The sequence below is a fragment of the Puma concolor genome, chromosome B2 (assembly GCF_028749965.1).
Source record: "Puma concolor isolate L17-30 chromosome B2, mPumCon1.1.hap2, whole genome shotgun sequence".
Taxonomy (NCBI): domain Eukaryota; kingdom Metazoa; phylum Chordata; class Mammalia; order Carnivora; family Felidae; genus Puma; species Puma concolor.
Genome location: NC_141671.1, coordinates 27,689,813 through 27,703,111, shown reverse-complemented (window position 1 = coordinate 27,703,111; position 13,299 = coordinate 27,689,813). Strand labels below are relative to the sequence as shown.

The window sequence follows — 13,299 nt, the reverse complement described above, 5'->3', positions numbered from 1 at the left end:
AGCAAGCGCGCCCCATATCCTGAGCTCAGCAGGGAGGACAGGAGGGGAGTTTTGATGCTCCAGGAAGTTCATCCATCGCGGCGCGGCGCGCAGGGCCCGGCGCCCGCGGAGTTCGCTGCCCTTGGAGATATTTATTTATTTGGGGGGGAGGGGAGGGCAAAGGGAGACGAGACAAGTCAAACACGTGAAGAAAAACCGACCACGGCTGAGTTGGGACCTCCAGGGCGCCTCCCGACCTGCCGCCCCACAGCGGGCCGGCGAAGCTCCTACGTCGGGGGGCGTTGGAGACAAATCCTCGCAACCTCCGGACGCGTTTGGCTGATGAATTCCGCAGCCCACCGCGAGCGTCCTCCCTCGTTCAGTGCCTGAGGCTAACCTCTCCGGACCCAAGGGCGCCTCCCAGGTGGTCCTGTCCCTCCAGCTGGCTGTGCGCTGAGCGCGTGGGGCCCAGCCACCTTCCTCCTGAGCCTGGTTAAACAGGCAGAAGCAGTGGGCGAGGGGCGCCTCAAAAGCGTGGTGCCACAGAGTAGGGGGCGCGCGGGCCCCGCGGCTGGAGGCACAGCAAGGTGGGCGCAGAAGTAATGCCGAGCTCAAAATATCCTGAGAGGCCCTGGCTTCACTGTTTTGTTTCATCAACGGGGACTTCCCTCAGAGCAGCACAAGTGGATGCAAAATTTCCGTGCTGAGGGGCACCAGCACCCACACGTGCTTCTGCCTTTTTTTCTCCCAACACTGGGAATGTGTGGGACAGGCTTCTCTAATTTTCCTTCGCTGCTGGGAGTCCTCTCATTCCTGCCCCGGCGGAGGGGCGCACCGACTGTGTCTTTCCCAGCACTGCCCCTTTTCTCTTGTTGCTGCAGGCATCAGAGCTGCCTTTTAGGAGGAATGGCAATGCCTACGATGGAAACCTTCTTCTCAAGCCCCACCCATAAACTCAGTAGGCGGTGGAAGAAGCCTAAGGGTGGTCCACTGGTCCGCTTGAGCTCTCAAGGTGCCCTGCCTGGTACCAATGCGCTGGCACCCGGGTCAGGGCCTGAGGGCAGATGGGTCCTGTTCCTGGAAGTATACCAAAGTTGTGTCTCCCAACTGAAGGGCTCTAGGGCCTCGAAATCTGAGAAGTGTGGAGACAGGAAGAGGCGCCGTCGCCATATGGGGCTCTGGAAGATTGGACCCCTTTTTACTTCCTCCTCAAGCACCTCAGACTAGGCCAAGCCAGGTATCAAATCAGGTCTACCTCCAGGCCCAGGAGATGGGGGCTTTCCGCGGATCTCTCAGGAAGGTGGCTATTAAAAGCCCTGCCTGGGACAGGCGTTTGGAGAGCGGAAGAATCTATCCAAATAAACATTTGGAATTGGGTGGCTGGTGTTCATTCAAGCCCGGAGGTCTGGGGGTTTCTGGACCGAGGAAGAAGAGCAGACACTGAGAAGGGTGTAAAATTCCCACCATTAACCCTCCTTGCCAAGTTCCCCTCTCCTGAGCGCCTTCTCCTGGCCTCCTGGCCTCCTGGCCGGATTTTCTACTATAAATTAAAATTTCTAGGGGGGCCTCTGCGTCGTGCAGGCTCCTGGTCTTCCTTGGTTTCCTCAAACAAGCTGACACTCCCTGCGCCTCAGCATTGAGTTCCCACCGTCCCCATCTACAAAGGCCTCGCAGGAGCTAGAGAATCCTCTACACATATTAACTTTGTACCAAAACACAGGGTGAATACAGTGGTCAGTTACAGGCCGATTTGGGAAGAGGCTTTGCTCCGGCCGGGCTGACGGAAGGAAGGGAGGGGCAAGCAGAGCTAGAGTGTCCCGAGGAGGAGAGGTCTTGGATGGCGGTAAACAGTGTCGGTGCGGATGCGTCTCTCCGGTGGGTAACTGGTTTAGTCTAAGCCATTTCATGTAAAACCCACGAAGCAGAGGAAGTATGCTAAGAACATAAAATTTAAACCGCAATAATGAAGAGATTTCCTAGAATGAAACGCCGATTACAAAACAAAATCGGAGAAACCCAAGCTTCCCAAAGTTTACATTCCCCAGCGCAGGAGCAGGGGCGGGGCCTTGGGGGTTGGAGCGGGAAAGGAACCCGCAGCCCAGGCGGACACAGTCAACCAAAGAGGGTCAGAGCACCGAGGATGGACAGAGGGCGGTTGCACTGGACGCCCTGTCCTTGTTAAGCAAGGAGCAGCCTGGGCTCATCTATATTCATTTTAACGAACCATAATACCTTTCCTTCCAGTAAGAAAAAATAAATCTAGATTTTTGTTGTTTATAAGGCAATGGAAGTAAGGAAGAGCTCACCACCATAAGAAAGGACTTCGGAGAGAGGGAACTGTCCTAAGCAAGGATATGTTGCAGAGACAACTTTCCTCTTAAACTGTCTGCTAAACAGAAATTCAGATATTCTTGCCAGGGATAAAGAATTTGACATGACTTGTTACTGCATGCATTCTTACCCAGGAGACCTGTATAAATCAGTAATTAAAACAAAGTTGAGAGGTGTCACTGCAATGTGTGGAAGCAGCACTGGATTGGGATCCCAGACCCCCCCCCCCCACTATAGGCCAGCTTTGTTATTTCCCCAGGTGTGACTTGCAGTGAGTCATCTGATCTTTCTGAACCCCAGTCTCCTTATGGCTAAGCGGAGATAACTGTACTTAGGTCAGGTGGTGGTGACATGATGTGAGTGGAAAAGCTTCTACCTGTGAAGTCTAGAAGGAACAAATTCGGGGGTTAGTATTTCTTGACTTGGGGGTCCCTGTCAGGGGAAGTTTCCATAGGCAAAAGTGGGGTCTCCAAGAAAGAATTTCAGAGAAAAGCCTCTTCCTGCTCAGATAACTAAGGTCACCAACCTCCATATTTTTTGTGGAGTGCAGAGTAGTATTTAGATCCCCGGAGAGAGAAAAAGGCTTCAAGACAGCTGAGCTGCTCCTGGCTGGAACTGTAACTACAATGCCTACAGTCTTTCTAAGACCTGTCTAGCCTCCTGTAACACTCAGCAAAGTATAAGTGGTATTTCTTGCAAGTTTGAAGAGTTTAAGTAAAATGGATACCATTGTCACTTGGATTGGATAGGAAAGGGAGCCTTTAAAAATCCCTGCTATTTTAGCCTGCTTGGATTTTAGGGTAGGTGGTTTTTATTCTTCAGTCTCTGGGTCCTAAAACCTTTTAGGGTCTGAGATCCAATGTACATAGAATTCCTAGGTGTGGACAGTCAGAGAGGGTTCAGCAACAGTGATATTGACTTGCTTGCTGAATTTTCCAAAAATCTATTGTCCATCACCCCCACCTACAAATAAGATGATTGCCTTCCTTTTCCTTATGTTTCCATCTGGGCCAATTCTCTTCCCACTAAACACACACACACACACACACACACACACACACACACACACACTGAAGGCTATGTCAGTGGGATTCCTTTTAGATACTATGTGTCCTCCTCCCTCCAGTTTCTGTTGTATTTGATTATTTTTCAGACATTTAAAGCATTGATGTAGTGAGCCTACCATGTATACTTACTTACATTTAAATTATTCCATGTAAAATGACAAAAGGGGGTAAGAGAAAAAATACCATGAATAAATGGGTATCCATCCCCAAAATATGCTCCCAAGTCACTCAGAAAGAAATTCTTAGAAGTAGAAACAACTGCAAAACCCCTACCCCAACTCAATCAAAACATCCCATCCGGAAAAGACTGACTTGTTTCTTTTTTCTATTGGAAATGAGCGGTAAACTGAGTTCATTTTAGCCGTGTTTTCTTAGCTGACTCTCGGCTACAATCAAGCCATTTTCGGACACATTCCCATGTAGGTACCAGGGGTGCTCTGGAGGAAGCTGTCGACGCCTGTTCAGCTAATTTAGGTTTTCTTTGTCTAATTACTGTGGAGCTTAGGGAAAAGGAGCCCGGCTCAGGGCAGTAAACTGACACTCGGTCTCTGTGTGTGGTATCCAGGCAGGGTTTGATGGAAAAAGCCTGCTTCCACTCAACTTCAGGTCACTGTCTGGGGCCAGCCCCAGCCCAGCCCCCAGCTTCCCCCCTCCCACTCCTCCCTCTCCTCAGCTTCAACAGCCCCACCAGCACACTCAGTCAGGAGCAGATTCTCTATTCAGTATCTCCAGGGGCACAGATAGCTAGTGCCACCCCACTGCCTCGGTTCTGTTCCAAGGCTTTTGGCAGCTGGCCTTTCTCTGGATCCCGGACCAATCTCAGATTCTCTTGTCCTACCCCCCCTCAGGCTCCCCAGCACACATACTTGCACCTTAGTCCCTTTGGAGGAGACACAGAGGGGTGCCCAGCCCAGCCTCCCATTTTGTCCTCTGGTCTGCAGCACCTCCCTTCTGGGCCTCCCCCATCAGTCCTTGTGTGGCCAGGCCAGCTCCCAGGCCTCCGGCTCTCCTCCTCCCACTTCCAGCCCCTGTCCCTGGTCAGACTACATTTCCTTGCACGTGTAATCCAATAACTAACTGTCGGGTCTCATTGGAAGTGATTCCTCCCGAGGGCACATCCTCTCTCCCAGCCTGACTCTTACTTAGAGAAGAATTGGCCACACTGGGGTGGAGTGTTCTCCTACATAAGGTAGTTTCAAGATGGCACAGTTTTTTGGTGGACAGCATTGAGACTAAGGATTGTAAATCTAGTGACAGTTACCCCTTCAGGACTGAATATAAATACAGCTATCTTACTTATCTCACTCAGTGTCAGCCTTCTTTCTGCATTTTTCCTTTCTTTCCTTTTTTTTCTTTTCTTTTCTTTCAAAACATCAGATGGAAAAAGGAAAGGAAGTGGAAACAAACGCAAACATGAATCCTATTCGACTGGGTTTCCAGAGTCTCTAAACTTTGGTTTTTTCTCTATCTATACCTCTCTGCTTAAAGTTCTGAAACTGCTCCAGGATTGCTCCTCCGCAGTAACGCGGTGGGGGGGGGGGGGGAGGCACAGGGGGGCGGGGAGGGAGTCTCTGCGGCGCCCCAGCTTCTCGCCCTCTGCTAAGCAACTGTTGCGGAGCTTACAGGCCCTGTCAGAAAGAGAGAGGATGGAACTTTACCTTTGGGCGTGTGACACCCTGGCGTGTGGTGAGGGCTGCAATGTCTAAATGAAGTTGACAGATGGTGTCAGTGCGGGCACAGGGGGAAGGCAGCTAAGGAGGCTCCCGGCGGGCGGGCGGCGAGGGCAGCACCAGCACGAGCGGCCGCACCATTCGGCCCAGGATGAGACAGGAGGAGGATGAGGAGGAGGAGGAGAAGGAGGAAGGAGGAGGGGGAGGAGAAAAGGGGGAGGTGGGAGGGATATGAGGAGGGGGACGAAGACCGGGTGGGGGTGAATGGAGGGAGAGGAGGGCGGAGGAGAGAGCAGAGGGAAAGGGGGAGGAGAACGGAGAGGAGAAGCATGGGTGGGTCCGCTCTGCGGGGTTGGCTGGTTTTGGGGATGAGAGGCAGGGGTGCTATAAGGGGCAACGAGAAAGAAGATTTCATAAAGTTATAGGTGGTCGAGTTTTGCTGGGGATGGGGGTCGTCCTAGCAAAATGTGAATGAGTCTGTAGTCCCTCAGTTTGAAAGAGGGTGGGTAGGTGAGAGGGAAAGTGGCCGAGAGAAGAATTAAAAGGCCGAGGAGAACCCTGGAGAGAGGGGAGCAAGATAAGAGCTGGAGACTGCAGCCAGGTTGGGAGGGGGGAGGAGTGAGCATTGAGGCCGAGCGCTCCCTCCCCAAGGCGGCGCGGAGAGTGGAGGGGGCAGGGCGGGGTGGGGGTGGAGGGACGGAGCGAGGGAGGGAGGGCGGCCGGGGGGAGGGCGCGGGAGGGAGGAAGTCTGAGAGACAGAGCGAGGAGCGCTCCTGAAGGGAGACGTCGGGCTCGTCCCCGGGGTCCCTGCCGCGGTCCCAGCTCGCGGGCGCAGCTGCCCTGCGCCGGGCCGCTTTGGTTCCTCGGGACCGGAGGCCGTTGCGCAAGACAAGGGCCCGAGGCTCCGGGGAGGGATGCGCCGGGCGTTGCCTCCGGTCCGCCGCCGCCGCCGCCGCCAGAAGCCCCAGCGGAGCTGAGGGAGGCAACGCCGAAGCTCTGGCTCGCAGTGGCCACCGCTGCAGCCCGAGCGGCGGTCTAGGGCGCTCGCCGGGCTTCTGGGCCGACCCCGTTCCGGCGCCTCCACTCCCGGCCCCGGGCCCGCCCCCGCGGCCCGGCCTGGCTCACGGGTCCCAGATGACCACCGAGGGCGGGCCGCCGCCGCCCCCGCCGCGCCCGCCGCCGGCCCCGCTCCGCCGCGCGTGCAGCCCGGCCCCAGGCGCGCTCCAGGCCGCCTTGATGAGCCCGCCGCCCGCCGCCGCCGCTCTGGAGACCACCTCGTCGTCTTCGTCGTCGTCCTCCGCCTCCTGTGCCTCCTCCTCCTCCGCCTCCAACTCGGCCAGCGCCTCCTCGGCAGCCTGCAAGAGCGCGGGCGGCGGCGGCGGCGGCGCGAGCGCGGGGAGCGGGGGCGCCAAGAAGGCGAGCTCGGGGCTGCGGCGGCCAGAGAAGCCTCCCTACTCGTACATCGCGCTCATCGTCATGGCCATACAGAGCTCGCCCAGCAAGCGCCTGACACTCAGCGAGATCTACCAGTTCCTGCAGGCGCGCTTTCCCTTCTTCCGCGGCGCCTACCAGGGCTGGAAGAACTCCGTGCGCCACAATCTCTCTCTCAACGAGTGTTTCATCAAGCTGCCCAAGGGCCTCGGGCGACCCGGCAAGGGTCACTACTGGACCATCGACCCAGCCAGTGAGTTCATGTTCGAGGAAGGCTCTTTCCGCCGCCGGCCGCGCGGCTTCAGGCGGAAATGCCAGGCGCTCAAGCCCATGTACCACCGCGTAGTGAGCGGCTTGGGCTTTGGGGCCTCACTGTTGCCGCAGGGCTTCGACTTCCAGGCGCCCCCATCGGCGCCGCTCGGTTGCCACGGGCAGGGTGGCTACGGCGGCCTCGACATGATGCCCGCGGGCTATGACGCAAGCACAGGCGCCCCGAGCCACGCGCACCCGCACCACCACCATCACCACCACGTCCCGCATATGTCGCCCAACCCGGGCTCCACCTACATGGCCAGTTGCCCTGTGCCCGCCGGGCCTGGGGGCGTCGGCGCGGCTGGGGGTGGCGGCGGAGGGGACTACGGCCCGGACAGCAGCAGCAGCCCAGTGCCCTCGTCCCCAGCAATGGCAAGCGCCATCGAGTGCCACTCTCCCTACACGAGCCCTGCGGCGCACTGGAGCTCGCCCGGCGCCTCGCCTTACCTCAAGCAGCCGCCCTCCCTGACTCCCAGCAGCAACCCCGCGGCCTCTGCAGGCCTGCATTCGAGCATGTCCTCCTACTCGCTGGAGCAGAGCTACCTGCACCAGAACGCCCGCGAGGACCTCTCAGGTAACGCAGTGAGCCGGTAGCGGCCCGCTGGCGGCGTCGCCTCTATCTAAGCTTTCGGGCTCCCAGGCTACTGCAACTTCCAGGGAGTCGCCGAAACCTAGGGGTCTGAAGGCACTGGGAGGAGCGGGTGCTGAGGGGAACGGGAACCTTATCCATCAGGGGGAGAGATTGAGGTCATACTGCCTTCTCTCATAGCTTTGGCCAAGAGCTGGGCCTCCAGAATTTGCACTGCCAAGAGGATGGTGCAAAGTCGCCTGCCTCCCTAGCGTCTCTGGGTGACCCTATGGACTGCAGGTCTCAAGTCTCAGGACCGACTTAGCTTAGAGAGAAAGAATGTTCTTGGGGGAGCCTGGCCAAAGAGCTGTATCTGCTTCCCTTTGTGTGTGACTGTGTTTAGTTTGTTTTGCTGTGCTTTCCTCCCAAAGTAAACGTCAGAAAGGGAGATGTTCTGTATCTTGAGGGTGTGGGTGGGGAGGGGTTGCAACTGGGCAGGAGTCGAGAGGAGGGGAAATGAGGGAAGGGCAGAGAAGAAAGCTGGGGGGGGGCGGCAGGATCTTTCACAGAAGGGAGGTGTTTCTAGTGGGGAGGGACAACAGCCTGTTGAGGAGCCCCTTACCTCCCAACACAGAGCACCAACCTTGGTGAGGCCAGTCTTTCCTAGGTCAGAAGGATCTGAGGCCCACATTGTGCCCCCCCCCCCCAAGAAATATTTGCCTCTTGGACTTCACTTGTGTTGCTGGTGTAAATTATGTTGGTTGAAGATTATGAAAATTTACTGACTTGCCAAAGGCAATGAAAGGTAGGAGGGGGAGAGATGGGGTGGAGGAGGTAATTTGAATATTTAGCCATATTTACAGGGACAGTGGAGATAAACTGTCTCACATTAACTAACCCCTCTGAAGCATCCACAGCCTGTGGATTAAAATCAGGCTAATTTGCCCATCAAATGGTGCTCTAGCTCACACTTACCTTTCACCCCATTTAGAAAATATGTCACAGGATGATGCATACATATACATGTTTGTGAATTAGTGTACCACAAGAGCTTCAAGGGACACGGAAAGCCCAGAAATGGGCAAAAAGATGGTTCCCTAGATGGTGAAATTTCCCAAATAGGCCTTTTAAATGCGGGTCTCAGAGGTTAACTAAACAAAGACAGTCTCGGCAGGACCACACGGGAGAGGATTTTAGCCTGACTTAACCCACTGAGAGCAGAGTCTTGTTCAATTTTTATGGGAATTTCAACAAGTAACCAATACAGACGACCTTTCCCTCTCTCTCTTTTTTTAATCCCCTGGGACTGGCTGTCAATCACTGCTCACCCCAGGCCGGCGCCCACTCCCCCACTCTCCAGCCCACTTCTCCTCTCCCGCCCTGCCCGCTGCCCTCCTTGCTTTCCCTGTTCTCCCTCTCCACACAGGCTCTACTCACTTTAAACCCAGATTCCGAGGTTTCGCAGCTGCAGTGAGACTACACTAAAAATTAAAAACAAAAGAACTCAAAAGAAAGAGGCTTATGATTCTTCTTTGAGACCACCTTCGCCCCACCCAGTACATCGGGGCACACGCACAAGTCCCAGAAATTCGGGGATCCGGAAACAGGACACTTGGAGAACGAAAACGGCGGAACCAAAGCACGCCGGCCTCCCGCAGCGACCTTCCCGGAGAGTCTTGCACGACCTTTGGGCAGAGCTTAGGGATGCTGGGGAGGCCATGGATTGGGCCAAAGCCTACGGGGACGCTTTGCTCCTTCCCTTGTCTTCTGGGTCCGGTCCCTTTCTTCTGTCCGCCCCCCCCCCCCCGCCCTAGTTGGCAACCTCCAGTCGACAGGAGGTAGGGGCTCAGCAGGAGCAGGCTGGGTTCGAGGACGCCTGGTTAGGAGTGCGCCGCCCGCGGGGCCGCGGGCCACCGAGAGACTAGGGCCCAGCGAGAAGCCGGGAGGCCCAGCAGGGCAGAGACTGTGGGCCAAGAAGGTCTCCCCCAGCAGACGCACACGCGCGCGCGCACACACACACACACACACACACACACAGCACACCCACCGGGGGCCGCGGTCCCACTCCAGACAGGGAGGCCAAGGCCCGCGTGCTCAGGGAGGCCCCGCAGTCCTCGTTAAGTACTGTGAGCCTTTCAAGATGGAGCTAGGGCTTTTATCCCTCACTGATCACATCAAAGAGCTGACGACGGCCTTCGGTGTTAAGGTATGACTTTAACTCTGGGTCCCGCTATTTTGAGATCATAGAAGTGGCACCGAGAAGTGCTGTAACGTGATGGGTGAAGGCACCTGTGTGTAGAGAGCAACACGCACACACCGGAGCGCAAGGACCTATTGCTGCTTTACGAGAGCAGTGCGGCGCGCCGTTGGCGACAATAGATGTTACCGGGCAACAAACGTAGCCCAAGTCAGAGACCACTTAGCCTGGTGGCTCCGTAAGCCCTGGGATGCTGGCAGGCCAAGGCGTCGAGAGCAGGGCGCGAACGCTGCGGGCGGGCGAAAACGGTTTTAACGCACTTGAAAATCGAATCCGGCCCGGCACCAACGTGTGATTTATGGTGCCATAAGGCACGGGTATCTAGGAAAGACGCGGGTTAAGTGGTCTAATCCAGCCCGGTGCGGAAACAGACCCGATCCGGGAGAAGTCTGGGCCCCGGCGCGCTGCGGACACCGCGGGCCAGTGCGCCCCGGGGCCAGGAGGCGCCGAGAAAGCAAAAGCAAAAGTCGTCAGTGGGTTGGCGCCCAACGGCCGGGCTCAGGGCCTCGGCAGAGGAGCGGCCCCAGCGGAGAGGACTGAGAGCCGTCTCGGTCCTCTGCCATCCCGGAACTCTGTCAGGGGCTGCCCGCGCTGCCGGACGTCTGGGTCTGCAGCTGAGCGCTTATGGAAGGACATTATCTGCTCCCTGGAGTCGGGCTTCTCTAGAGGAAGCCTGAGACTTTCAGGACCTACGATGACCTGCACTTTCCTTCCAGGTCTTGCAAAGGGATTGTTTTCTGTCACCTCCTTTTGGGACAAAGAATAATCCCTGCTGTGACCTGCTACTCTGACTGGGCCACTTAGTTGGGAAATAAGACAGGAGGCTTGAAACTAGAAGTGGGAGCGACAGTGGCGTTTCTGGGGCAGGGGACTTGGCCTCTGCAGCTGGGGCTTTGGCAGCAAGGTCCAGGAGCCCTGCGTTTAAGGACCCCATCAGAGAGCGTGGGCCAAATGGTTCCCGTGTTGGTGCTCCCCCTGCGATTAAAGCTGTCGTGAGACTCCAGGAATAATAGGGGAATTCAGACACTCTACAACTCGGTTGAGAGGAAGATCGTGCTCTTTGCGGGTAACATCAAAACAAAACATAGTGATGGCAGAGTCCTCCTCGGACTCAGTTTGAAACTTTGAGAAACTTCTGGAGATTGGGTTTGCTCTACCAGTTTTGTTACAATAGACAAAAGGACACATCAACCCCTTTCTTACCCTGAATCAAAATAAGGCATGAGTTAAGTTAAAATTTAAAAAGTGATATGTCCCATCCTCAGACTGTTTGTGAAGAGTTTTTCTTTTCTTTCGTCTTTCAGTGGGACTGCCTCGATACCAGCATCACTCTACCCCAGTGTGCGACAGAAAAGATTTTGTCCTCAACTTTAATGGCATTTCTTCTTTCCATCCCTCTGCAAGCGGGCCATATTATCACCATCACCACCACCAGAGCGTCTGCCAGGATATTAAGCCCTGTGTCATGTGAATGGGGGGAAGGAGGCCATGCCAAGGCCGCTCTCAGCTCTCTTCCTCCACAGGGCAGAAGTAACTGAGGTGGACTCCCACAATATGCACGGCGCTAGCTGTAAGTAGCACACCAGTCACTTAGCCAGAATCCCCAGGCCAGCGCTGTTCACGGATACTTGTCTACCATTGGTAGAAGGACAGCCCCTGGTAAAGTAATGCCCCTCATATGAATATGTGCAGGCTCCCAGTGAGGGGGAGAGCCAACTGAGAACTCAACTTCTTAGCAGAGATGGTAAAAAGTTACCACATGAAAAACATAAACATGTAACTCTGGGATCTTCATTACCTTCAGTAATCAGGGTCTGAAAAACGCAAGTTGTGTGTGTGTGTTTTTCTTTGTCTATGAAAGTTTTTGTGCTTTTCAAAAAGGCAGTGCTAAGCACAAGACTTCAAGAAAGCCTCATCTTGTTGCCTAGCCAAGTAAGAGAGTTCTGTTTCACCAAACACTAAGTTTGGATACAGGTGCCAAAGAACATTATTAAGAAAGTATTTAGAAACAATGTGTCTAGTTTAAGAAAGTGGTTTTCAGTATTGTGACAATACAACGTTTTTTTACAAGGTTGTTTTCTACCACCATATTTTAAAGATATTTTTATGATTTTCGTGTATACTCACACTTTGCTTGTATTTTAAAAGAAGGATATATTTGCACTTATGTATACTTTTACAGTTTGCCAAACTATTTTGATGTAAAATTTTTTTCAATAAAATATATATAACAAATAGCTGTTTTAGGGATCTATTTCCTCCACTGGTGTCCTGGGATCACCAGGTTCTCTCCTCTGCCAGCCGGCAATGCAACTCTACACTGGGTTTTTTTTTTTTTTTTTTCCAAGTTGTATAATTGACGTGGTGTGGGGTCTGTGCCTTGAGTAACACAGGCCAGGTTCTGATTGTGGGTCTTCTCAGGAGAGAAAGAGAAGAAGGAACTTCTTCTGTTCTTTCTTTCCTTCACCCTAGCTCTTTCTGGCTAAACAAAAACCAGAAGGTAAAAGGAACTTAAGAGAAAACCAGGCAAGATAATGAAAAGCAAGAGTCTGATTTGAGGAAACCAAGTTTCGTGCCCCTTTTGTTCTCTTTCCTGTGGCCAAGGAGAGTTTTGCCTTTCGCTCTTTGCTCTTCCCCACTAGCAGGCAGTGATGGGGCAGAGTGGAAAGTCACCATCTAGGGCTGGGCTGAGCCTGGGCTCCTGTGAGCTCAGTGGAGGCAAGAAAGGAGTGGCATCCAAAGAATAGGACCAGCTTCCCCTTTTCAAGACACAGTTTTGTTCATTACATTTTATTGTGGGTGGTGGTCAGATCCTAAAGTGTCCAGAGGCGGATGGCTGTGGAGAGGTAATGGGCGTTCTGTGAGCATTCAATCTTTTAATTTCTTTGGAGAGTGACAGAAGCAGGTACTCATCCTCAAAAAAAGGTGTTCTGTGACTGCTGTCTGTCCCCACCCCCAATTCAGAGCCTGGCCAACCCTGCTTAGCAGAAGCACTCTCAACCCCCACACATCTCTCCCCTTCCTCCCTTGTCCCCTATGCTCCCCCCTTTCTTTTAACAAGGGATCTCCTTCAGGGATTCCTTCAGAGCAAGGGAAAGTCCCTTGCTCCATGTCCCAAGGTTCCCCAATCATGAATGCTATAGGCAGAGCTGGTAAAGCTCTGGATTAAAAAGAGAGAAAATAGGCCAACTAGGCAGCAGGACTTGCTTCTTGTCAGCCCACCCTCCTCTGAACAGTCCTTCAAAGTCATGGGCAGTTTCAGTAACAGTCAATCTGAGCAGTATCAGAGAGGTTCTCAACCCATGATCAAGCTGAGGATTTTCCTTCCCAACTTGGGTCTGGTGTTTTGCTCTTAGTTTTGTTTTTGCTTTTGCTTTCGAAAACTCACCTTTGTTTCTAATGCCCTAAAAGGTCTTTCTCCCAGTCACCAGGCACTTAATACCACTCAGTAGATATCTCACACAGAAGGTTTTTGTATTCCAAGCAAATTTAAGTCCAAAGACAGTCTCATTAGTAAAATATCTTGTTTTCAAAAGTCTTAACCGTCTTCCTAATCCTTAGGTTTCCTTTCTATATTTTCCAAAATTAATCAGTGATTTAAACATGTCTTTTGTGTCTCCATTATCATATTTGCAGTTAAATAGGGCTTTTTTCCCCTTTTTATACTGAACTACACAAGGGCCT

General features: G+C 53.7%; 1 protein-coding gene across 1 annotated transcript; it reads left to right on the top strand.

Annotated features, from left to right (window-relative positions):
• Positions 1 to 5,795: 5,795 nt before the first annotated feature.
• On the top strand, positions 5,796 to 11,850 carry FOXF2 (forkhead box F2). The gene is made up of 2 exons (XM_086706442.1): positions 5,796 to 7,364; positions 10,920 to 11,850. The coding sequence occupies exons 1-2, from the start codon at positions 6,182 to 6,184 to the stop codon at positions 11,084 to 11,086; spliced, it is 1,350 nt and encodes a 449-aa protein (XP_086562568.1). The 5' UTR covers positions 5,796 to 6,181; the 3' UTR covers positions 11,087 to 11,850.
• The last annotated feature ends 1,449 nt before the right edge of the window (positions 11,851 to 13,299 follow it).